This window comes from Myodes glareolus, chromosome 21, assembly GCF_982192425.1.
Source record: "Myodes glareolus chromosome 21, mMyoGla1.1, whole genome shotgun sequence".
Classification (NCBI taxonomy): Eukaryota; Metazoa; Chordata; class Mammalia; order Rodentia; family Cricetidae; genus Myodes; species Myodes glareolus.
Window position 1 is genome coordinate 14,095,215 of NC_142046.1, and position 23,608 is coordinate 14,118,822.

At 53.9% G+C, this 23,608-nt stretch overlaps 1 protein-coding gene and 1 long non-coding RNA gene across 3 annotated transcripts in view; one reads left to right on the forward strand and one right to left on the reverse strand.

Annotated features, from left to right (window-relative positions):
- Positions 1-8,193: 8,193 nt before the first annotated feature.
- Positions 8,194-23,608, reverse strand: part of Hmcn2 (hemicentin 2) — a 156,143-nt gene continuing 140,728 nt past the window's right edge. For both annotated transcript variants that reach the window (XM_087899778.1, XM_087899779.1), the window contains 12 exons: positions 23,127-23,396; positions 18,568-18,717; positions 16,338-16,475; positions 16,119-16,240; positions 15,607-15,844; positions 14,354-14,416; positions 13,487-13,621; positions 12,279-12,407; positions 11,101-11,421; positions 10,388-10,507; positions 9,718-9,844; positions 8,194-8,913 (listed from right to left, as the gene is read on the reverse strand). In XM_087899778.1, the coding sequence (XP_087755904.1) occupies positions 8,568-8,913; positions 9,718-9,844; positions 10,388-10,507; positions 11,101-11,421; positions 12,279-12,407; positions 13,487-13,621; positions 14,354-14,416; positions 15,607-15,844; positions 16,119-16,240; positions 16,338-16,475; positions 18,568-18,717; positions 23,127-23,396 (2,159 nt within the window). In that variant the 3' untranslated portion in view covers positions 8,194-8,567. The remainder of the gene's footprint in view (positions 8,914-9,717; positions 9,845-10,387; positions 10,508-11,100; positions 11,422-12,278; positions 12,408-13,486; positions 13,622-14,353; positions 14,417-15,606; positions 15,845-16,118; positions 16,241-16,337; positions 16,476-18,567; positions 18,718-23,126; positions 23,397-23,608) is intronic.
- LOC148118664 (uncharacterized) lies at positions 14,549-16,733 on the forward strand. Its single transcript, XR_015735837.1, has 2 exons — positions 14,549-15,292; positions 15,989-16,733. It is a non-coding gene; the product is annotated as an uncharacterized LOC148118664 (long non-coding RNA).

The window sequence follows — 23,608 nt, forward strand, 5'->3', positions numbered from 1 at the left end:
TGGATTCAGAGGCTGTGTACCCAATTCATTTAATGACAAGTATCTGCCCTCGGAGTCCCTCGCTTTCCCTAGCCCCCAGGCCAGAGCCGAGGGTCCACAGGAGAAAACCCAAAGGAGTTGGCCGAGGAAGACCGGTGTTGCTTTCTTCAGGTCCTGACTGTCTCCCCTCAGCCTGGCACCTGACCAGATTGCCCTGAGCTCACAGCAAATTGGTGAATCAAAGCTCGTCTGTCTGCTGACCCATCAGAAGATGGGGACGGTGGAGGTTCTCAGTGGTGAAGCTGCTGGCTTGTAAAATGAAACTGGGAGGGGGGGGTTGTGTGACCCATGTGAGCCAGAAGTCTGGCCGGAGGCTTCCCAGCTTGATCTGAGCCATGCAGCACGCAGAACAGCTCCTACCCTAGTGAACCCCAACACCCAGGATCATGGCCAAGGTCACTACCCCACAGGTAGGCCTAGTTTCCAACCCTCAGCCCGCCCCACACCCATGCCTTGCCCAGCTTGCCTTATTGCATCAGCCTTTGACTCTGGGTGCCCCTGGGACTCACCTCAATCTCTTACCCTGTCTCCTGATGGGACAGCAGCGGTGGGGGCTTTGGGGAGGGAGAAGGTGGCAGACACATTTACAAACACCGCCCTAGATATAGGGCTCTCTTGAGCTCCTGGCCCTGGCATTCAACCCAAATATGGTCGGTGATAGTTATAGACCTCAGTGAGCCAGGTGGGACTAGATGCCCAGGGCAGCTTGAGGAACCCACTGGCTAAGACACTCTATGGCAGATGAGGCTGGGGGCACTTGCTGGACCAGCTCTGGGCTTTGCACACTAGCAGGAGACCAGTGAGGGTCACCAAGGAGAACACACCAGCAGCCTCTGAGCTACTTTGAGGCCATTCTTCCCCACTTGCCGACTCAGTTTCTTCCCTATAGAGGTGGCCCAGGGCGGGGCAAATGAATATATTAGTCTTCTGTTTCCATCCTCACCGCTACCCTTTATAGTGAATATATAATTCTGTCCTCATTCTACAGTTAGGAGATGCAGCGCGGAGTGGGGGTGCATCTTTTCCAAGGCTACTCGGTATGTCGAGAGCATAGCAGAATCAGAAGCCAGTGGCTGAAGCTCTGGCCGGAGCTGAACTGGGAGAGGGAGGAACTGTGTGTGATCCCAGGGTCACAGGCAACCGGGACCTTTACTCCCTGCTACAGAAATGACCCTAGCCCAGGGGACTGACACATAGCCCTGGGAATATGAGGAGGCAGAGGTCAAATGCAGGGGCCTAGCTGGCTCTTGGACAAGCCATGTTCTCTTCATTCCCCCACCTTCGAGATGGACACTCAGTCCAGCCCATCTCCATTCTGTAAACCAGCTCTGGAATTTGGATGGAGTATGGCCTTAGAAATGAGTCACCATGGCTTTGACCTTCACCTTTCCCCTTCCCACATCAAGGTCAGGGCTCCTTCAGGATCTAGGCGAGTGAGAAAGGAAGGGAGGAAGGAAGGAGGGAAAGAAGGAAGAAAGGGAAGGAAGGAAGAAGGGAAAGAAGGAAGGGAAGGAAGGAGGGAGGAGGGAAAGAAGGAAGGAAGGGAAGGAAGGAAGAAGGGAAAGAAGGAAGGAAAGGAGGGAAGGAGAAAGGGAGGGAGGAAAGAAGGAAAGAAAGAGGAAGAAAAGAGGAAAGAAAAGAGGAAGAGAGAGAGGGGAGGAAAGAAAAGACAGACAGACAGAAGTGCCTCACTATGTATCCCTGACTGGCCTAGAACTTGCTTGTAGACTAGGCTGGCCTTGAACTCATGGAGGTTCACCAGCTTCTGCCTCCTTTACACTCTACCTCTGTTTCCTCAGACCACTGGACTTTCCTTGCTCCAATCTCTATGCTCATTTCTCTGCTTGACTACATAATCGCCCAGCCCTTCCTCTGTCCAGCAGCCAGAGGCTGCCTGAAAACACAGACCACACACACTCTTCTTAAAACTCTTCGATGGGCCAGCACGAGGGCTCAACAGGTAAAGGCGCTTGTCACCAAGCCTAATGGCCTGAATTTGACCCAAGGAACCCATATAGTGAAAGGGGAGAACCACTCGATTCCTTTAAGTCCTTCTATAACATCCACGTGTGCGCCAAGGCACACATCCAAGCCCCGAAAGACAAATACATGAGAAAGAAAAGAACAAATTCTTTGGTGGTTTGTCACCCCTCCCCCGTGTTCCTTTATGACTGTTCTAAGCGATTGTGTAAGTGCGCTTCTGTCTCTTGCACCCCTGTTCTGTTGCATTGGTTTGTTTATCGGCTGTCAGGCTGAGTCTGTGTTGTCTTGATTCTTGTAGCTTCACAGTGAGTCCTCTGACTATTTCATGTTCTTGACATTTCCATAAAACAGCAGAAACAGCCCTGCCAGTGTCTGTAAAAGAGCCTCTTGGTGCAGGGGCTGGGCTCAGTCGGTGGAGTGCTCACCTAGCAAGCACAAAGCCCTGGGTGCCATCCCCAGCACCACACCTGTCACCCGGCACTTGCGGGAGGGTCAGAAGTTCAAGGTCATCTTTGGTTACTAATGAGTTTGAGGCCAGCCTGGGCTGCATAAGAACCTGTACCCTACCTGTTGGGATGTGTATGTGGGGCTGGCAATCAAATCCAGGGCTACCCCAAAAATGTATACGCATAAATCTCTATATCAGCCAGGGAAGGCAGACAACACTGCGTTTTCCAGTACACGAGCGTGGTACGTATCTACATCTCTTTGTAGCTTCTTAATTTTTCTTAACATAAAGAAACCCTAAAAATATTCAACAAAATATTAATTAGTATAATCTGAGCAACAAGAAAGGTATGGCAAGAGTTAGGTCAATCTGAGGGAGATGTGGGAGGGAACTGGCCTTCACTACGGGAAATTCAGGTCTCCGTTTTAAACCAGCGATGTGTCAAACACACTATGGGCGCGTATACTCTTCTCGGGGGTGGGACTGAGATGCAGTCTATTTTGTAGCTCTGGGCTAGCCTGGTACTCTCCATGGAGCCCAGGTTGTTCTCAAATTTGCACGGATCCTCTGCTCTGAGTGTTGGGGTACAGCCTGAGACACTGCACCCATCTACACTTCTTTTGTTTATTGTTTATTTGCCAGCGACAGGGACTGAACTAGAGACTTTGCACACGCTGGGAAAGCACACTAGAGCCTGAGTTATAGCTCAGGCCTTCAAGTAGTCACTCCTGAGAGTCGGGGAGCTGGCCACTGTTGGTTGTGGATGACTGGGCAAGACATGTGGACTAAGGTGGGATTGGTGGACAGGTCTGTGATCCCCATTTCTTGGGAAGCAGACTAGATAATGTTGAGTTTGAGTCCAACTGGGGCAAAAAAGAAACTGTTTTTCAAAAGACAAAGAGAAATGGTGCCTAGATAGCAAGACCCAGTGCTGGAAGAGATGGGGTTTCATAAGACGCCTTCGGCTGCAGGCCGAGGATGTAGCTCAGGCAGGCTGCTCGTCAAGCGTGCATGGAGCCCTGAACCAAGCATGGTGGCTCACGCTTGTAATCTTGACTCTTGGGAGAGGGTTAAGAGATCTCCCCCACTCTCTCTCTGTCTGTCTCTCTCTCACACGTACACACATTATGTATGTGTCTCTATGAGTATATGTACCTTTGAGGGTGCTGGTGCAGAGTTCAGAAGAGAGCATCGGGTGTCCTATCCTCTATCACCCTGTACTTGGAGCTGGGGCTATAGTCAGGGCACCCTTGGCTTGTTGCATGGGTGCTGGGATTCAAACTCTGGTCCTCATGACTGCAATGCAGCAGGTGCAGAGCCATCTCTCCAGCCCCAGAATAGACAGAATGATTTCTTAGACAGACGGACGGCCACTGCCTCTTCTAGGATGGGAATGAGACACCTGTACCTTCCTCTTGGCCACCGCCTGTTGTGCTCCTGTGTATGGCTGTCCCGTGGGCGTGTTTTCATGCGGGAGGCCCTTTTCTGCAGTGTGCTCTTTACACACACGACGGAGGTCCCTTTTTGAAAGGTCCCTTTCTGATCCTGCTCCTCTAACCATGTACCATCAAGTTAGCACGCGGCATGATTCAAAGAACAGGAGGCTCCGGTCCCTTCCCCTTGTTTCTCTGCTGTGGTCTTAGCCTCCACTACTGTCATCTCTTCCCCTCTGCCACCCCTGGCTGCCCACATATCTCACCATGCCCTCCAAGGCATACTCTGTACTGCAGCCGGGTGGTCTCCTGAGGCGCAGGCTCGGGCTGTTGTGACCACCTGCGCTGAAGGACAACCTCAGTGTATGTGGTCTCACAGCCTCCCGCCAGCAACCTATGGGCCTACGTACGCTTAGCTTATGCACATAGCTGTGGAGGGGCCTCCTCTCCTCTCCAGTCCTCTGCCACCCAAGGGCTCTGTAGCCATCACTGTCAGAGGAGCCTGAGAGTGTATTCAAAGTCCTTGCCCTGCAGCTTCTAATGACTGGCCTCAGAACCCACTGCGTCACTGCCCAGGTTTGGGCAGAGTGGCCAGAACAGAGAATGACCTCCAGGCTGGACCTCGGCTTGCCCCTCCCACCCAGAGGAACACAGCGTCCAGTTGTTGCCCTTCGTGGAAAAGCTGCATCAGGAAGTTTAATGAGTGACCTACCAGGCGGAGCTGTTTTTCACCACGAAGGTGGGAAGAGCCTTGGAGGTCAGGCGCCCCAGGGACTGGATGGCTAGATGAGGCTGTGACCAATGGCAGCTGGGAGTGACAGGGCAGAAGTGGAAAACACCTCTTGTGGGTCTGGGTCCAGATACGGCTCCAGCAGAGACACCTCGGGAGGCTTCTTTAGGAGAGCCAGCAGTCCCCATGGGTGCCCTGGGGTGAGCTTAGTCCCCACTCCCTGGCTGAACAATGCTGGGAAGCTCACTTTGCTCACTGGTCTGTTTCACAGCCTCAGACAAGAGGAGGAAGAGGAGGGAGGGCTCCTAGGGAAGGGACACTCCTCACTCCCTTCCCCTAGGCCTTCTTCTCCATCTAACTCTGACCGCCCCCCCCCATCCCCGCTGGCTCATAGAACACGGAGACCAACAACAGCTTAGAGCCTGCAGGAAGGATCAGAGGGTCATATGGGTTTAAACAGAGAGCTCTCCTCTGAGCTTCCATTCCTGCTTCTGTGAAACGGGGAGATTATTTCTGGCCGCAGGAGCCTCAGGGAAGTAAGCATACTCAAGTCCACACAGGGATAGCTGGAGACCCACCAGACGGCAGCTTTCCATCCCAGGGGGATGACTGAGACTCCAGAAGGGAGGGCAACAGAGCCGCAGGGAGGGGGGAGCTGTACCCAGTTTGCGAGAATGACCCCGGCTAGTTCTCAGTCCCAGAGTGGGGCCCTGTCCTCCTTAGTGCTACAAAGTCCATAAAAAATTAACAGCCCAGCAGAAAGACAGCTCGGGCTCTGATTCCTGACCCGTGTTTGCAGCCGGAGGAGGCCGTGTCCTCATCTCCAGGAGATTCTCACGGGTGTATCTAAGATAAATGGAGTGTGGTGGGCTTGGGGCACGCCTCCCTCAGTGTGCCTTCTCCCAGCACTCCTCCTCCAGCCTGCAGTTCCAATCAGTGTGGCTTACAGCAGGGTTCAGGTGTCTTACAGCTTCCGTGCTGTGTCTGAAAGAAGACGATTCTTTCACGGTGTGAAAATAAAAAACTTAAAATGTAAGTACCGGGACGTGCCTTTGCACCCCTGAGGGCGTGGGCTGGGGACCCAGTCCAGGGCCTTGGACCTGCTGGGATCCTGTCCTGCCACTGAGCTAACTCAGCCCCTGCTGCTGAAGTTCCCATGGGCAGTACACGCCCCTAGATGCCTGTGTTGTCTCTGCCTGCTTTGGCACTCCAAAAGGCACAGGGAGTGAATTGCAACAGCAATGAGATGTCCCGAAAAGCCAAAAATATTTACTCTTTTCATCCTTTAGAGAAGTGGACAGAGCCCTGGCTTGGCATGAATCTGTTTGGAAAGTAGAAGGCTTAAACAGGACATGAAGGCACATGCCGTAACCCCAGCATCAAGGTTATCTTTAGCTACATAGTGAGTTTGGGGCTATCCTGGGCTACATGAGACTCTGTTTCAACAAACAGCTAACAAAACAAACAAAAACCAAAAAGAGGGTAGATATGCCCTGGAGAAATTCTGTTGGCTGTTATGACAGCTTCCGGTCTAAAGGTTGGTGAGCCACTCAGGGTTGAGAGCACTGGCTGCTCTTGTGAAGTTTGATTCCCAGCACTACACAGAGGCCTAGATATCTGGGAGTGGTAGGGCACCTCTGAAATCCACTTGGGAGGCTGAGGGAGGGTCGTGGTGAGTTCAAGGCCAGCCTGAACTACAGAATAAGGCCTTGCCTTATTGCTTTCTCTGGGTCCTAGATGGGGGAAAAAGTGTATTCAGGGAGAGATAGCTCTTGCAGTAAGCCAGGGAGGCAGGGAGAAATGCGTCCTCCCCAAAACTTTCTGCACAAGAGACAAACTTTCACAGCTGTGCCTGGGGGCAGCCAGTGAGAAGGCAGGTCACTGAGGCAGGGGCTTGTCCACTTAGAAAGAAGAGCAGGGGCTGTGGGGAAAGCAGTGCTTGGGTCCATACACAGGGGCACCTCAGTCCCTCCAGGGCAACAAAGCCACATTCCTGACCTAGCCCGAAAACCCTACTTCCAAAGCCCCCACTTTTCTGATGGACTCAGTTCCCTCCCCTCTTTCCTCAGTAATACCCACCCCCATTGCTAGGCCCTCCTCTTTGAGGCCCTGGACCCCTGTTGCCCCCTATGGCGGTACAGCTCTCTCCCTCCCTCCCTTTAATAGGTAGCTGCTCAAAGGTCAGGTCTACACCATGGGACTGTTAAGAACTGCCCCAGAGGGGCTGGGGCTGTAGCTCAGCCGGTGAAATATGGAGACTGACTCTGCTTACACATAATGACCCCCCGCCCCCTCTCTGGGGGGAGGACAAGAGCATCTGGAATCTATTCAGCCCCCATCCATTGTACACTGTGCTAGCTCTACAGCCTTCCAGCCCCCCATCTTCCGCCCCTCCTCGTCTCTATTTCCAAGTATATTTGCCTTGTATGTGTACGTGCATATCTGTACGTGTGCAAACATGGGTATTGTTTCCCAGACACACGGACCACTTTTACAATTAATTTGTTATTTGTGTGTGTGTGTGGTTTGGGTGCCACGGCCCAGGTGCAGAGTTCGGGGATGCCTCTCGGGGGTGGGTTCTCCCTTCTACCGTGGGCTCTGGAGACCAAACTTAGGCCTGCATAGAGCACACTTCCACCTGCTGAGCCTTCCACCTTGTCTTTGAAACAGAGCCTCTCCTCGGCTTTGAGAGTCCATCCAGACGTCTAGATGCAGGCTTCCACTTGCCACTGCCCCTTCAAGCTTGGGTCGCCATGCCAGTAGGTGGTTTCTAGGATTCAAACTTGAGCTTGTTTGCAAAGAAACGTTACCAAAGCTGACATCTCCTCAGCCTGTCTCCCCCTAAACAGTCCGTATCCATGCAAAATCGTGTAGGAGTCTGTTTGCTTTCTGTAGCTGATTTGTTAATTACTTCACAGTTGAGTTTTGTTTTATTGTTTTGTTTTTTAAGTCAGCTAATTCATTCACTCACTGGCACCAGAAGTGCCAACCTGTGCTCAAGGCCTCATGTCCTAGTGACAAGATTCACAAACTACAGAGGAGTGGAGCCAAGTGTGTGCCTGCCAGTTAGACAAGGGTGCTGGGGAGAAAAAAAGTCAAACAGTGGGGCAGTGGGTGCTAGGGAGCAGGAAAACCTGCTACCATTGCTGCTACCATTGTTTTGAGGCAGGGTCTCTCTTATAGTCCAGGCCGCCGAGGAGGATGACCTTGAACTCTCCTACCTCTGCCTCCCTAGTACTGGGACTAAGGGTGTGTGCCACCATGCATGGTGATTTAAAATTATTCTTGAGAATTAATATACGATGTTTTTGCTACCACAGATTGGTGTCCATGAAGAACATTTAAGGTTCGTTAATCCACCCCCCCCCCACAGCTCTGTGGGGGAAGGGAGGCCCTGCCACGCTGCTCTATTTAACACCAAACCAACATCCTAGCTAGTGATGAAGACCTTGTGATCCCTAAGGTCAAGGATCTGCTAGAGCCAGCAGCCGGGATCACAGCAGGGCTGGTCACCTCCCTCCCAGGGCCCTCCTCAGCAAGGTAAAATAACTCGGCAAAGATTTCAAGTCAGTAAAAAAAAGTTTTTATATTATACGCACTCCCTGTGGTCAGGTCAGTGTCAGCCGTCAGCCCCTGTAACCCCTACTGGGTCTGTCTTCCTTGGGGTCCTGAACCCCTGAGACCTTGTTCAACTCCCCGTTGAGATTTGAGGCAGACTAGGATTCCGGCCTGCACAAAGGGCTTTGCCACCAAGGGGTAGCCCTCTCTGCCCTGGGGCCAAGGTCCTGTGCACAGCCTTGTTTACTGAAGGTCTCGCTGACGCACGGGGCGGGAGAAGAGGACGTTCCTCTTATCACTGCAGGTGTCATGGGCAAGGGCCGCCCTGTTCCTCCCTGTGAGGTCACGGTGGACCTGCAACTCTGGCTTTGCTTGCTCAGTATGGGTAGGGCGACACCGCGATTAGCAGGACATAGACACTCTGGTGGCGAGGTGCCGCTGCACGTACGGTCATGCGGTAGAGGCCAGCGCGGGTGAGCGCACGGCGGGTGTAGATCGCGCCTTGTCCAGCACGCAGCTGGCGCAGAGCAAAGGGGCTGCGCGGGTCTTGCTCCAGCACCGTGAGCTCTGTACGGTTGACAGGGACGCCGGCCTCGGAGAAGGCGGCCAGGCGCGCCACATCATGGTGGGCGCGCACGCCAAGGGGCAGCGGCAACAGGCGGTACTGTAGTGTGGACGGGCTGTTGGCACTGCAGTCCTGCGAGCAGCGGCGGAAGCAGGTCCTGCGGGTGGCAGAGACATGCTCATTTGACTGCCATCCAGCACTCCTCAACCCCGAATACCTTGCCTACAGGTGCCACACTATTGGCCTGTTTCAGAGATGAGCAAACTGAGACACCAGATAGGGCTGTCTCTGCTCTAGCATGTCCACCCTCCTTTGGACCTCTCCTTCCTGGTCCAAAGCCCAGGGCAGCTCAGAAAGCACACAGTAGTGGTAGAATTAAGCTGCTCAGGTCCACTCAGCAGTGCCCAGAGGAGAGAAACCTGGGGCTGAGTCACATGTCTGGACTCCTAGGGTAGTAGAGGCTCAAAGACACGTGGTCAGCTTTGTAGGAGTCTCTCCCACTGCCTGCCTCATTTTCTCTTTGGAGGGTCCCAAACAAGTCACATGCCCCAAGAGTGCAATCCGTCTGACCTAAGTACTCAGGTCTTTGTGAACATAGTGAGCTGAGAGTCCCGGAGTCGGTGAGATTCCTCTAATTTCTATGTTTGGGGGTGCTTTCTGTCCGAGGTTATGTGTGTGCAAGGGGAGGGTGCATTCTCTGTCCTGGGGAGCACACCACACACAGCAGCCCGGATCACCACGCACGGGGAGGCAAGCTCGTCCCCGCCTGGGTACAGGTTTGCCAGGCATGCCAGCACTTTACACCCGCCCCGGCCCAGGATTCCCGGCAGGACAGCTAACCCTGGCCTTGGGAAGACTTCCTGGAGGTGGGGGGTCCAGGCATAGGCGAGCTGTAGGAGAGGCCCTGGGAGCATGTGTGTGCCCCACCTCCTGTACCTTTGCCAGTTGGGCCCTTTCTTACCCAGGGCTGGAGCCCTGCCGGTAGGCGGTCGGACAGGGTGTGTCCACACACTGGTAACTGCCTCGGGTGTTGAAGCACATCTGACCAGGCCCACACTCGATGCCATCTTCCTCACACTCGTTGATGTCTGCACAGTAGGGTGCGGGGAGATAAGTCAATAGAAAGAACGTGGGAGGGGAGAGCAGAGGAAACCAGGAGGCCTAGGGAGTCAGAGACTAGCCTTCTGTGGGAGGAGCCCTGAGGATAGACCCCTTCCCCACACTCTCATCTTCCCAGGGCCCTGTCTTTGCAGGGCATGGCTTGAAGGGACTTCCTGCTATCACGCTGGAGAACCTGGAAGGGTTGTGGCACTGGCCTCCCCTCTGGGTCTTTACCAGTGGCCATCTCTCCTGTCTACTCTCTGCATGGCAGAGGGCAAGGGTGAACAGGGACACCTCCCACCACAGGTCTGAGAAGCAGCTGGACCATCCCCAGGCCCTGCACATCCTGGAAGGTGTGCCCTTCTTGGGCTAACTTTAGAGGTCATTATAACACCCACCAGCAGTAGTACCACCCTCTTCCTGTCCCATTCCAACCATCAGAAAGGTGAGGTTCAGAGATGTGAGGAAAATAGCCCAGGGACACACAGCACGGCTTGTGGAGGGGTGTGGACTGGCCCTGGCCTGCTCACCCTGGCAATTCTTCCCACTGGGGAGGAGGCGGTAGCCAGAGGGGCAGAGGCAATAGTAGCTGCCCTCTGTGTTCTGGCAGGCGTGCTGGCATAGGCTCCTCACACGGCACTCGTCAAGGTCTGGTCCAGGTGGGGATAGAGGAGAAATGCTGAGTCAGATTGCCAAGTGGCCAAGTGCTGAGACCCATCAGGGAAGGTCCCTGCTCCAGGCAACCCCTCCCCTGCCTGCCCCACCCAGACCTACTGCAGGAAGCCTCACCCCATCTCTATCGCCTCCATCACCGAGGCAAGAGGAGGGGCCATTCTCCTGAGAGTCCTGTCCCAGGCAGAGGCACAGGGCCCCTCTGTGCAGCCAGCCTCCCCCTTGTACAGTGTCCATCGACTGCACCCCTGCTCCCATGTGTCCCTCTTGGTACCTTCACATCCAAGGGAACATTCCCTCCCCAAACCTCCCTCCCTCAAGGGGAGTGTTTCTCAAAGTACATTTTTCTCAGGCATCTTTCTAGGAGGGGCCTCCCTCTGGACAAAGCACCCCAAAGTCAAACGACCATGCCAGTAGCCCTCTTGGGATTGCTTTGGTCCATCAGGATAGACACAGCTCTGTCCCTCACTTAGAGCATTTCCCCCTTCCCCTATCTCACTTTATCCATGAGTGCTGGGTTTCTGAGTTTGCCCAGCTCCATGCCCAGCCTAGGAGCCCAGGCCCACCTTACCTGTACACACGCCGTTCTGCCTTATGAAGCCAGCTGGGCACCAGGCCCGTCCCACACTGCTCAGGGCTCCAGAACCAGGCCGGAGGGAGACCCAGGCATGGTAGGAGCCACTGGGCCTGGGTATCCGAGACCGAAGCCAGGACACAAATGGGCTCCGGAGGCTGACAGTGGTGATATTTTGATTGATTCGTTCTAATGGGGCGCAGGTCCTGTCATCCCGTAGGAGGATCTGGCCCGGCGGGCACAGGCATCGGTAGCTACCCTGGAGGTTGTGACACTGGTAGGCACAGGGTGTGGGCAGCTGCAGGCACTCATTGATGTCTGTGGAGGGAGGCCAGGCGGGATGTGAGGGATAGGATGCTCTGTGGCTGCCTTTGTTTCAGCTGTCCCCATATATCTTTTTTGAAACAGAGTCTTGCTCAGAATGCTCCTAAACTCAGGATCCTCCTGTCTCCGTCTCCTGAGTGTGGAGATGAGAGGCATGTGCCTCTGTGCCTGGCTCCAGCTGCCCCTTCATGCCATCTTTCCGGAATTCAATGCTTTGCACACTACACAGGTGTTTCCTTCACACTGGCCTCCTGAGGATCCCTCTACCAGCAAATCCTGTGACCCCAGGACTGCAGTCAGGGGACACCTCCCCGCTCTGAGCACCCAAGGGCTACAATCAGGGGCCACCTCCCCACTCTGAGCACCCCAGGGCTGCAGTCAGGGGCCACCTCCCCGCTCTGAGCACCCCAGGGCTGCAGTCAGGGGCCACCCCCCCACTCTGAGCACCCCAGGGCTGCAGTCAGGGGCCACCCCCCCGCTCTGAGCACCCCAGGGCTGCAGTCAGGGGCCACCTCCCCGCTCTGAGCACCCCAGGGCTGCAGTCAGGGGCCACCCCCCCCCCCCCCGCTCTGAGCACCCCAGGGCTGCAGTCAGAAGCCACCTCCCAGCTCTGCGCATCACCCCAGGCTGTAGAGTCCTACAGCCCTTAGCAACAGTCATCTGTTCTACCCGCTATGCCTGTCTGAGGTCCTGCCCCCGTCTTCACCTCTTCCCCCTCCGGCATCCACAGATCTGGTGGCCTCAGCTGCTGCTTCTGTCACTCCCAGACTCACCAGACCAGAAATGCTCTTTGTCCTGAGCCAGGGCCGAGTGAGCCACAGGATGCAGGGAGGGGCTGGCTGCTCCCTTACCTAGGCAAGGAAGGCCATGGCCTTGTTGGCGGTACCCCCTGGGGCAGCTGCAGTGGTGGCCGCCCGGAGTGTTCTCACAGAGTTGATTGTAGTGACAGTCATCCAGCTGCTCCAGACATTCGTCCACATCTGGGGAGGCACGGTTATGGGGTTATGGCAGTGGTTTGGCCCAGAGGCCTCCTCCAAGGGTGTACCCTCCCGCTTCACAGCAAGGCCTCATCTGCCCCTTTTCCTAATGGTGACTGAACAAGGCTGCATGCCAGCACGTTCTCCCTGTGACCCAGGTCATAAAGCAGCAGGCTCCAACACCAGAGAAAGGAAAGGGCTTAGGATGTTGGTTCCAGCTGAGCTCGGACGTATTCTAGGCCCTGGTAGGCAACACTCCTTTCTGAGTCTCAAGCTCCTCATGTGTAAAGGGTAAGAAGAGACCCTCTTCATGTCGTGTTGGCAAGGGAGTCATGTGTGTGAAAGATTTAGGGACCCAGCATATAGGAAGAGATGGAGGGAGGGAGGAGGCGGGAGGGAAGAAGGACGGAGGAAAGAAAAGAGAGGAAGGAGCTGGGAAGGAGGGGGAAGGGATCTCTTAAGACCCAGAAACTTCCCGAAACTTAAAGATTCCCAAATCTCTCCCTCGGGGCTCTATGAACAGTAAATGGTTGCCAGGCAAGAAGAGACCCAGGCTGGGATGGGCTCCATGAGTCACTATGTTCTTACAAGTAGCCCCCCTCACCCTTCCTTCCCCTGTAAGTAGTTCCCAAAATCACTGGTTCACTACGCTAGACTTGAAGGAATTGTTTCCTTTGTCTGATCTGAGGTGAACAGATGTTTGATCAAGTCTGCCCAGGAAGACATCACACGACATGGATGAACCCAGCGCCTTGAAACCATAGAATGATAGAGGTCCCCCCACCCAGGGGCAGCAGGTGGCTGTCAGTGCGCAGGCCAGTTGCCACTGATGCACAGAGGCTGTCTGGAAGCTGTGCTGAGAAGGACTCAGACTGTGTGTAGCTGGACCACGATGTGGGGTAGGGGTCGCAGGAAACGGCTTACTCCCTCCTTCGTCAACCGTAGGTGGGCAGAGGTTAAGAATGGAAAAGACAGGATCCCAGCTCTGGGCTTCTGCCAAGAGAGCTCTAGATGCCCTGAATCCCAGTGACATTCTCTGGGTTCTAGGAGTATAACCAGGCCCTGCCTCGTGTCCCGGTCACCTTCACAACTCTTTCCATCAGCAGTGACCCGGAAGCCAGGCCTACAGTCAGGGAGGCAGGTATAGGTTCCGATCAGATTCACACAGCGCTGCCCCTCCTGGCAGAGGTAGGTGTCTTCCACACACTCATCCACATCTGGGGGCAAAGCACATAAGGGGCCATGTGAGCATGTGCCCTCTGGAAGCCATCCTTATACCCTGGCCTAAGCCACTGGTACAGCTTTGAACCTGGCATAAAGGTTCCCCCAGCCTGCAGTTGCAATGGAAGGCTGTAGACCATGTCCCCGTGAAGCTTGGCTAGAAAGCCAAGGGGGACCTGGTCGGGCCAGGCCCAACTGCTGGGAGTGGCAGGTGAGGGCACGGTTAGTATCAGGACCTGTTATTCAGTTACTACTCAGAAAATTAGACCAGGGCTACCGAGACTTGAAACTGCTATGGAGCGACCTTCTGGGCTTGAGTGTCCCAAACACACAGGGACCACATATTTGTCCTGGGGGTCCTCACTGTCCTACCACCTGAGCGTCAGTATCTGGAAAATGCTACCTCCATAGTATGCTCTTCCCTCTGGGGTCCGGCCCTGAGGAGATGGCTGCACCCTGGCCAAGAACTGACTAGTGCTGTCCCTGGGTTGCTCATCTCTATTCCTGTGGTCCCAGGCCAGGATGAAGCCAGTGGGGCAGGGGCAGGAGAAGTGACCAGGGGCATTGTGACAGGTATGGGAGCAGGGGCTGGGGCCCCCCAAGCACTCATTCTTGTCTGGGGTGGGAGACACAAGGCCATGTTCACAGGCTCCCCTGCCGGCTGGATGGGGTAGTTGTGCACCCCAGGAGAGGCCAAGTTTGTTCATAAGGTGCTGGGAAGGACTCACCCACACAAAATGCTCCCTGGGAGTCCAGCTCAAAGCCCTCAGGACAGCCAACCTCATTTTCTTCTGTAAGGCAAAAGGGGTGACTCTAAGGCAATCAGTTTCCCAGGGCATCTTGGGATTGCTCCTTGGGCTGGGACAGGTGGTGGCCCCTGGCTGGGAGCTCAACCCCAGGCTTGAACCGGACACGTGACACTAAGGCAGCAGGCTGGCTCCTGGCCCAGGTCTGTTAGAGGTGGCGGCTGTGGGACCTGCCTGGTCTTGTAGATGTGCCCTGGGGGCTCTCGAGGGAGGCTAGGCAGAGATCCAGGCAAACTCAGGAGAAACCATTAGAGAAAAGTAGACTATTCAAGGTTGCATGTGCAAAACTGTGCTCAGGGGAACTCAGCAGTCGTACACAGAGGGTCGCCATGGCCTTTGACAGCCAGCAAGAGTGCAACTGTGGGGACAGTCACCCTCAGGAAGGGGGCCACTGGGGAGCAGCGAGGGCTCTGGGGTAAGTGCCTTGACTGTTCCTCTAGAGCCCGGGAAACGAGCAGTGAGCAATGCTCTGCTCCGCTCAGTGGGGCTGGGAACAAGGGCATATCCCTCAGGCCCATAGCTGGAAAATAGTGCTGAAAGGATCTGAATCAGGGTGAGCTTGGCCTCTCGACCCTGCTCTCCCCAGCACTCCTTGATCACTGGTAAACCCCTTATGACCTTAAGCAAGGATAGGGAACTTTGTTGTTGTTGTTGTTTTGTTTTGCTTTTCAAGACAGGGTTTCTCTGTGTAGCTTTGGAGCCTGTCCTGTCACTAGCTCTGTAGACCAGGCTGGTCTTGAACTCACAGAGACCCACCAGCCTCTGCCTCACGAGAGCTGGGATTAAAGGCACATGTTACCAACAGCTGGCGATAAGGAACTTTTAAAGCATCCCTTGTCTGTGACTACCTGGCGTGCTCAGGTAGGTCACCAGAGGTTGCAACAACGGGGCCTTTGGTGCAGGCACCTTTGAGAAGGGAGTCGGGTGTGGTCTAGGCTTGGAGTGTGGAATGTATCTTGGGTCTAGGCAAAGGCTTCAGAGGTCTGCGTAGGAGTAGCCCGAGGAGGGGAAGAGTCCCTGCTAGAGTAGGAGGGACCAGGCCGGAAAGGGCAGAGTCAGCTGTTGCCTCAGGCACGCCCTTGTTCCCAGTCTGTGCTTAGTGCAAATGGCCATTTGAATTTGGGGCCCTGGCAGGTCTTAGCTGGTACAGTGGAGATAGGACACTGGGGCCTCACCAGCTTGCAGGGCCGTGGTGAGCCGGAAGCGCAGGGCCTCTGCCTCAGGGTCGAAGGCCGAGCTGATAGATGAGGCCCGAAGGTGCTGCACCAGCTGGGGCTGGGGGCCCCGGGCCTCATCATACTGGATGCTATGATTGCAACGCAGAGAGGCTGGGAGGCCGTCATGGAGGAAGCGCTGTGTGGAGCCCACGAACAGCTGGCCAGGCCCTGTCTGCACGTAGTGTTCCTGGAAGTCCTGGGGGAGTGGGAAGTGGGAGTCCACTTTAGAGCAGCCGGGAGGTAGGGTGCTGTACGGAGAACACTGGGTAAGCCTTTGCCTCTTCCGCCAAGCAGCTGGCAGCCAGGGGCAGCACCATGCCTGTGATGTTCTTGTTAACAGAGTGGGAGGAATGCTCGCTTCTGAGAGACAGCTTCTCCAGAGACCTGTTGTAACCCGCTTCTGGGGTGTGAGGAAGGAAAGCGGGCCCGTCTGCTCAGGGTGGAAGGGCAGAGCAGCCCCGAGCTCGTACCTGCACGTGCAGATGGGCATCGGCCAGGCTCTCCGGGATCATGCCATTGACCGTCACGTCCAGGAGCAGGAGTCCGTCAGGGTCCAGGCCCCGAGCCACCTGGGTCATTGTGAGAAGTTCCCCTGCAAGCCATCCCCACCCAGTCTGGAGTCATCTCAGAAGCAGTCCTGGGCTCTCTCAGGCCCTGCCTCTAGCCACCTCCTAGAAGACCATGCTCACCTGTAGAAAATTCCATGTGTGACTCCTGCTGGAAGCTGCCGCCCGTCAGGGAATAGCCATTCAAGGCCCTTCCACTCTCTCTAGCCAGGGCCCAGTAGATTGGCGCAATGGTGACCACAAGCACCCGCATTAGAGGTCCTGGATACAGCAGAATGCGGAAGCCATATTAGGGCTGGAGCCTTGGGGCAGTCCCTCTCCTGACAGATCCCTCCGTGGCTTCCCTTTGCTTCAGCAGGCGCAGCCTCTCCCTCCCTGCTCATGCTTAGTCTGTCGACTACCCATGCCAGTTTTTTTTTAGCAGACCCTGGGGGACAGCAAAATCAAACATATACTTTATGGTGCAGTTACAAGAGCAAATATAATAAAGACATGCATGGGATGTGATGTTTAGCCAGATTCAGCAAATGCAGATGGTTGGTCCCGTGGCTCCTGGGATGCTACAGGCTGTCACTACACGCTGGTTGGGGCGAGTAGATGATCAACAACGTTTCGTGTGTTGTGGACAACTTCTGCCAGAGCCCAGGAGAGGAAGAATGTTCTGAGCTCCTGACGGCCCTGTGCGTGAAGTCTCAGAACCTCATGTGACATCTGGTTCTCTTTGGGCTAGGAGAGGTCACAGGCTGGGCTAGGGGAGCATTGTCCACTTGTTTCCTCAGAGTCAGAGTCAGTGGCGGCAGGTGATGGGGTGACAGGAGGGAGTTAGATCCCTTGAGGGTGGGCAGAACCTTTTCAGCTACTCAGGACTTTTGTGCCACAAACCTCGAGCTCACTGGGCCTGGGCCTACGTTTTCTCCCTAGCTTCTGCAGCCAGAAGCAGTGGTCACACCTAGGCAGTCATCTCGCTTAACTTGGTTTCTGTTGACAATGCCTCAGAGTCGGTCGTTAAGGGGCTGCAGAGAAGTCTCCAGTCAAGAGCATTTGTTGCTCTTGCAGAGAATCTGGGTTCAACTCCCAGGACTCACACATAGGGGTTCAAAACTGCCTGTAACTCCAGTTCTAGGAGACCTGATGGCCTTTTCTGGCCTCTGCTGGCACCATCAGCATGCACATGGTTCTACACACATATAGGTGTGCAAAACATTTGTATACATAAAATAAAAATAAGTGACTCTAAAAAAGAAAGAGAAAGAAAGAAAGAAATGGAGGAAGATGAAGAAAGAAAGAAGCGAAGAAAGGAAGGAAGGAAGGAAGGAAGAAAGAAAGAAAGAAAGAAAGAAAGGAAGGAAATGATGTAGGTGTTGCTTTCACTGGTTAATTAATAAAGAAAACTGCTTGGCCTGATAGGTCAGAATATAGGTAGGCGGGGAAGACAGAACAGAATGCTGGGAAGAAGGCAATGAGGCAGACGCCATAGCTCTCCTCTCCGAGATGGACCCCGGTTAGACTCGTCCCGGTAAGCCACAGTCAAGTGGCAATACGCATTAATAGAAATGGGTTGAATCAATATGTAAGAACTAGCCAATAAGAGGTTATAACTAATGGGCCAGGCAGTGTTTAAATGAATACAGTTTCTGTGTAATAATTTCAGGTAAAGCTAGCCGGGCAGGCGGCAGGAAGCGGCCTGCCGCTCCTTCTACAAGGAAGAAAGAAAAGAAAAGAAAAGAAAAGAAAAGAAAAGAAAAGAAAAGAAAAGAAAAGAAAAGAAAAGAAAAAGAAAAGAAAAGAAAAGAAAAGAAAAGGAAAGGAAAAAAGAACCAAACAGAACCAACAGCTGAGGCATGGGTGGTTTCTGAAGAGCTGCTCCTCCTCTTGGCTCAGCCTTTCTCTGCATTGGGTCCCCCAAAGGGGACCTGGGTCCCCTGTGTGAGACTCCTGGACTCTCTGCTCAGGACATCCGCTTCCTAAATCTGTGAGCACATGCATGCCTCTTGCTTCTTAGATGATGGAATGCCGCGTCTTTCCATCTGTCTATCCCCTCCAGCTCATGTCTGTTGATCATTTCTGGTGATTCTTCACTTTGCTACCTGCTTCGGGTGTGTGTGTGGGGGAGGTTAAAGCACCCTCCCCAAGTGTAAGTGGCATTCCCCGTCCTCCTCTGCGATATTCTGCTCATATCACGCTCTCCCTGTGTGACGTCACATGCAGCGGCTTTGTTTCATGATAGTGGCAGGGGGTGGGAGCCTGGGGGCAGGACAGGGGCTCAGCTCTTCGAGGCAGCCCTGTCTCTGGGTACCAGACCTTGAAGAAGTCGCCCTGTGGGTCCAGCCTGTGGCCCAGGGCCCTCACATACCCACGCTTGCTGGGACGTGGCTGATGCTGCTCCAGATGGTAGGGAGCTCAGAACTGCCCTCCTGGTGCACACTGGTGTTGAGGGTAGCCAGACCAAGTTCCTGACCATTGATGACCCCGATCATGCTGCCCCGGCTGCCCCGGGGCTCCCCTGTGCGGCAGGAGACAAACAAGAGTGGCATATACTGTCTATTCTGAGTCCTCCACGCAAAGGTACTGTCACCCTGCCACCATTCCCATTTCATTAAAGAAACCGAGGTTCACAAAGGAACTGTGACTTGTCCAAAGACACAGAGCTAATAGGTAACAGACTCAAGGCGTAGAGGATCTTGGCTCTAAAACAAAGGAGACAGCCTGGGGAGATGGCTCAGCTGGTTAGGTGCTTGTCATGCAAGCATGCAGACCTGCGTTTCATCTCCAGAACCCACATAAAAATGCCCACCATGGTGGCAATCACTTGTAATCCTGGTGCTGAGGAGGCAGAGATGGCAGAGGTGGCTCCCCAGAGCTCACTGACTGGCTTAGCCTAGTGGGCGTAGGGAAAGATCCTGTAAGGTGGCCAGCTCCCGGGAAGTGACCCAAGCTGTCATGTGGCCTACATATGCACCCACATACACATGTACCCCCACACACATGCACCTGCACTCATGCTTACACACATACACACAAAGCCAGGCAAGTTAGGTCCCTAGGTTGCATCAAATTGATTTGTCTATAAAACGAGGAGGTGGGTTCACAGACACACAGAAGGCCTCTTGGTCTCAAAATTGCCAGGAGCTATGATAACGGGCTGGCATGCTATAGGGACAGGGCACCGTGCCAAGAACTGAGTACCATCACCAGGGTATCCTCATTCCATCAGTGGTCCTGGCTCCAGCTGGCATGGGCCAGCTGCCCAGAGGCTGCCAGGCAGTCCTAGCAGACGCTCTCTTACACAAATTCAACAAATGACACAGGCCCATGGGGCCCCTGCTTCCTCTGCCTAATGAACCAGCTGCCTCCTTTGGGCAGACGGCCTTCCAGGGGGCACAGGACAGAGGGAGCCTGGCTCTCTGCTCACCAGCCCTCAGGGGAAATTAACAGCAAATTGCAGATGAGCTGTCAAAAAAAGAAAAAAAAATAACATAGAACATTCCATGGCCAGGATCTTAAATGACCAATCAGGACCAGCTAATGCCAGTTCTAGGAAATGCAGCCCTTGACTGGGGCTGATGCCCATCTGGAATGTTTCTTATCAATATCTGTTTCATAACAGGGAATGGGGAGGGAGCTGGCATCTGCAGGGGGGAAGATGGGAGCATGACCCAGATCCCTGGAGGCCGAGAAGCTTGGAGCATTGGAGTGGTGGCCACTTTTTATGGGTCTCAGCAGCCTCTTCTCATTGTCATTTCCCCCCATCCCCAGGACAGCCAGGGTTAGGATACTCACCCTTGTCATTTCACCCATGGGGCAGAAAGAGTAAAGCAGCAGGAAGAGAGTCAGGTTTATAGTCCGGGGGTCTCAAAAACTTTGGACTACAGTTGGGGCAGGAGAACTCAGTGCTTGCCCAGTGGTTCCACCCCCAGGACTGCAGAACCAAAACCCAGCAAACAAATGAAACAAAACAGGGGTTGCCGGGCGGTGGTGGCTCAGCCTGTAATCCCAGCACTCGGGAGGCAGAGGCAGGCGGATCTCCGTGAGTTCGAGGCCAGCCTGGTCTACTGAGGTAGTTCCAGGACAGGCTCCAAAGCAACACAGAGAAACCTTGTCTCAAAAAACCAACCAACCAACCAACCAAACAAACAAACAAACAAACAAGCAAGCAAAACAAAAAGCAACAAAACAAAACAAAATAGGGGCTGTGGAGATGACTCAGTGTGTGGAGTCCTTGCTGCACAAGTCTGAGGGTCTGAGCTAGGATGCACTCCCACCAAAGCCTGGCACAGCCACACATGCCTGCAACCCTAGTACTGCGGGGAGAAAGGGACGCAGGAAAGGCAGTGACAGACCCTGGCACAAAGGCTGGAGAGATGGCCACATAGTTAAGAGTATGTACTGCTCCTACAGAGGACCGGAGTTTAGTTCCCAGCATCCACACCAGGCAACTCACAGCCATCTGTGACTCCAGCTCCAAGGAATCCAACACCCTCTTCTGACTTCTGCAGGTACATGGGACACATCGATTCACACAATCACACACACGTACATAAATAAAAACAAATAAAACCTTTTTAAAAGGTTGGAGAACAGAGAGGACACTCAGTGTCAACTCTGTTTCTTCATCTGCACACACACACACACACACACACACACACACACACACACACACACACACACACAGAAACTTCAAAATTCCTTTGTACAACAAAACTCCTTGAAGGAACTTGAACCAGGGAAATCCTGAAGTCCTCCACATGGAGAGGGTGGCCACTGTGTGGACATGGGGTGTGTGTGTGTGAGGGGTTGAAGTCCCCCCCACGGAGAAGGTGGCTGCTGTGTGGATGTGGGGTGGGGGAGGGGATGAAGTCCTCCACATGGAGAAGGTGGCCACTGTGCAGACATGGGTTGGGGGCGGTGAAGTCCCCCCATATGGAGCGGGTGGCCGCTGTGTGGATGTAGGATGGGGGAGGGAAGGCTGAAGTCCCCCCGCCACGGAGAGGGTGCCACTGTGTGGACGTGGGGCGAGAGGTGGTGAGGTAGGAAGGGACTGTTGTTTCTCACAGCCAAGAGAAGTGTGGAGGGAAACACCCTGTGCAGTGAGTTGAAGCCAATAGAGATGTATCTCCAGGCAGATTATCATGGAATGTCATCCAAGACAGACAGACAGACAGGGCAAGTTTTAAAGCTAGGCTATACATTTTATAGGAAGCAAGAGTACACCAATTTAAAATTTTCTCGGTTTCTCTTATTAGAAACCGACAAAAACTGGAGCCAGACTTGGTGGCTTGTGCCTGTAATACCAGCACTGGGAGGAAGCTGAGGCAGAAGGATTGCTATGTTGTGGGCTTTTGAAACCTCAGAGCCCACGCCCCAGTGACACACCTCTTTCAACAAGGCAAACAGTTCATTGACTGGGGATACAGCATTCAAACACATGAGCCTACAGTGCTCACTCCCATTCAACCACAGCACTGCCAGACGCAGGGAGACTTCCACATGCCAATCAAGGCAGAGACTGGACAATTCTTACAGCAGTCAAGGAACGCCAGTGATAGCCAGAAGACACCAGAAGCTAAGGGCAGATTCTCCTGCATAAGCCCAGGAGGAAGCAGCCCTTCCAAGACTCCAATCTTGGATCACCAACCCCAGACCGTGTTTGTGAGTTAAGCCACAGTCTGTGGGACTCTGCTATGTCCACCTCAGGAACCAGCACAGAGATCGTAACAGAGTTTTGTGGTGTGAACTGGGAGCTTGTCACCAGGAGACAGGAAGAGTTGTGACCAAGCTCTGAAAGAGAGGGAAGGCCTTCAGACCTGAAGTCACCATTGAGCCAGCAATTTCCTCTGGGTGTCCAAGAACCATTGAGATGTCTGGGTACATTTGTAAGCATCTAGCCCCTGCTTAACTAGAGACTACATTTGCTTGACAAATGTCAAATCCCAATTTCTTAAGAGGTCCTGACTGGAGAAAGGACTTATGGAGGAGAGATTTGTGACACTGGGTGGAGATAGATTGGTAATGTCTGCCACGAGCAGGGGTTAGAGAAGGGCTCTATGGAGAAAAAGATTTTGCCATTGCATAAAGATTAGACTGGTGAAGATTCTAATATTGAATGTGGTGATTGATTGGCGATGTCCGTTATGGACAGGGTTAGAGAAGGGTCCTTGAAAATAGATTCTGATGTGTGTGTGTGTGTGTGTGTGTGTGTGTGTGTGTGTGGAGATAGACTGGTGATGCCTGTCATTAACAGAAGAGGCAATACAAAACACATACCCTGAGGTATTTGGTACAGAGGCAGACAATCCAGACAGATACCTCTTTTCAATTTTTTTTTTTTTTGAGACAGGATTACACCGTGTAGCCCTGGCTGTCCTGGAATTCACTCCGTAGACCAGGCTGGCCTCGAATTCATAGAGATTCGCCTACCTCTGCCTCCTAAGTGCTGAGATCAAAAAGGTGTTCACCACTACCGCCTACCCACCCCTTTCCAATATGAAAGTTTAGCCTGACCCCAAGGAGAAGGGGCTGAATTAGGGATCTCTAGATTGCAGGGATCAGCAGCATCCAGGTGATGACCTACTATGGCCACGTGTGAGGCTTAGGGTGAGCATTGACCCACAGATGTTCACGCAAACTCCCTGAAGGCATTTTGAGTACTCTGATTCTGCCCTCTTCATGGGGCCATAGTTATCCAAATGAAGAATATGGGATAATGCCAAATAACCCAGGATAGCCAGACTCCCTGGCCAAGATGTGTGGTAAATCCTTAGCCCTTCTGAGATTCCATTTCCTCAGACAAGATGGTCTATGCACGTTTCCCAGCTGGTTCATTCAGGTTTTAACTTAGTGGAGAACTGGGGAGCTGCTAAGCAGGACATATCCACCAGACTCTGTGGAGGCCTAAGCAGGGAGACTCCTCACCTCTCACAGCCAGTAACGCCTGGGCTGTGGCAGAGCCCAGAGGGTTGTGTGCGACACACTCATATGCCCCAGCATCTCCAGCTTCTACGTGCCCCAGCCATAGGCTCCCATCTGGCAGGGTCCTGAGTCTCTGGCCAGCCTGGAGCGGCTGACCTGCCCGGAGCCACTCGATTGTGGGCGCAGGTTCTCCCGTGGCCTGGCACTGCAGCTCCACATCCTCCCCGGACCTCACTGTCAGGTCCCGCGGCTCCACCAGGAACACTGGGGCACCTGTGGGAGGAGGGGGCGCAGGTTTAGAGCTTGGGATGTGGCTCGCTGGGTAAGAGCACTCACTGTGCAAGCATGAGGAGCTGCGTTCAGATCCTCAACCCCCATGTTTAATAAGCCAGGCGTGCCCTCCATTCATACTTATTCTCTACACTTCGATCAGTGCAAGGCTCTGTCACAAATGAGACATCTATATTGTTCCCCACCCCCGCCCC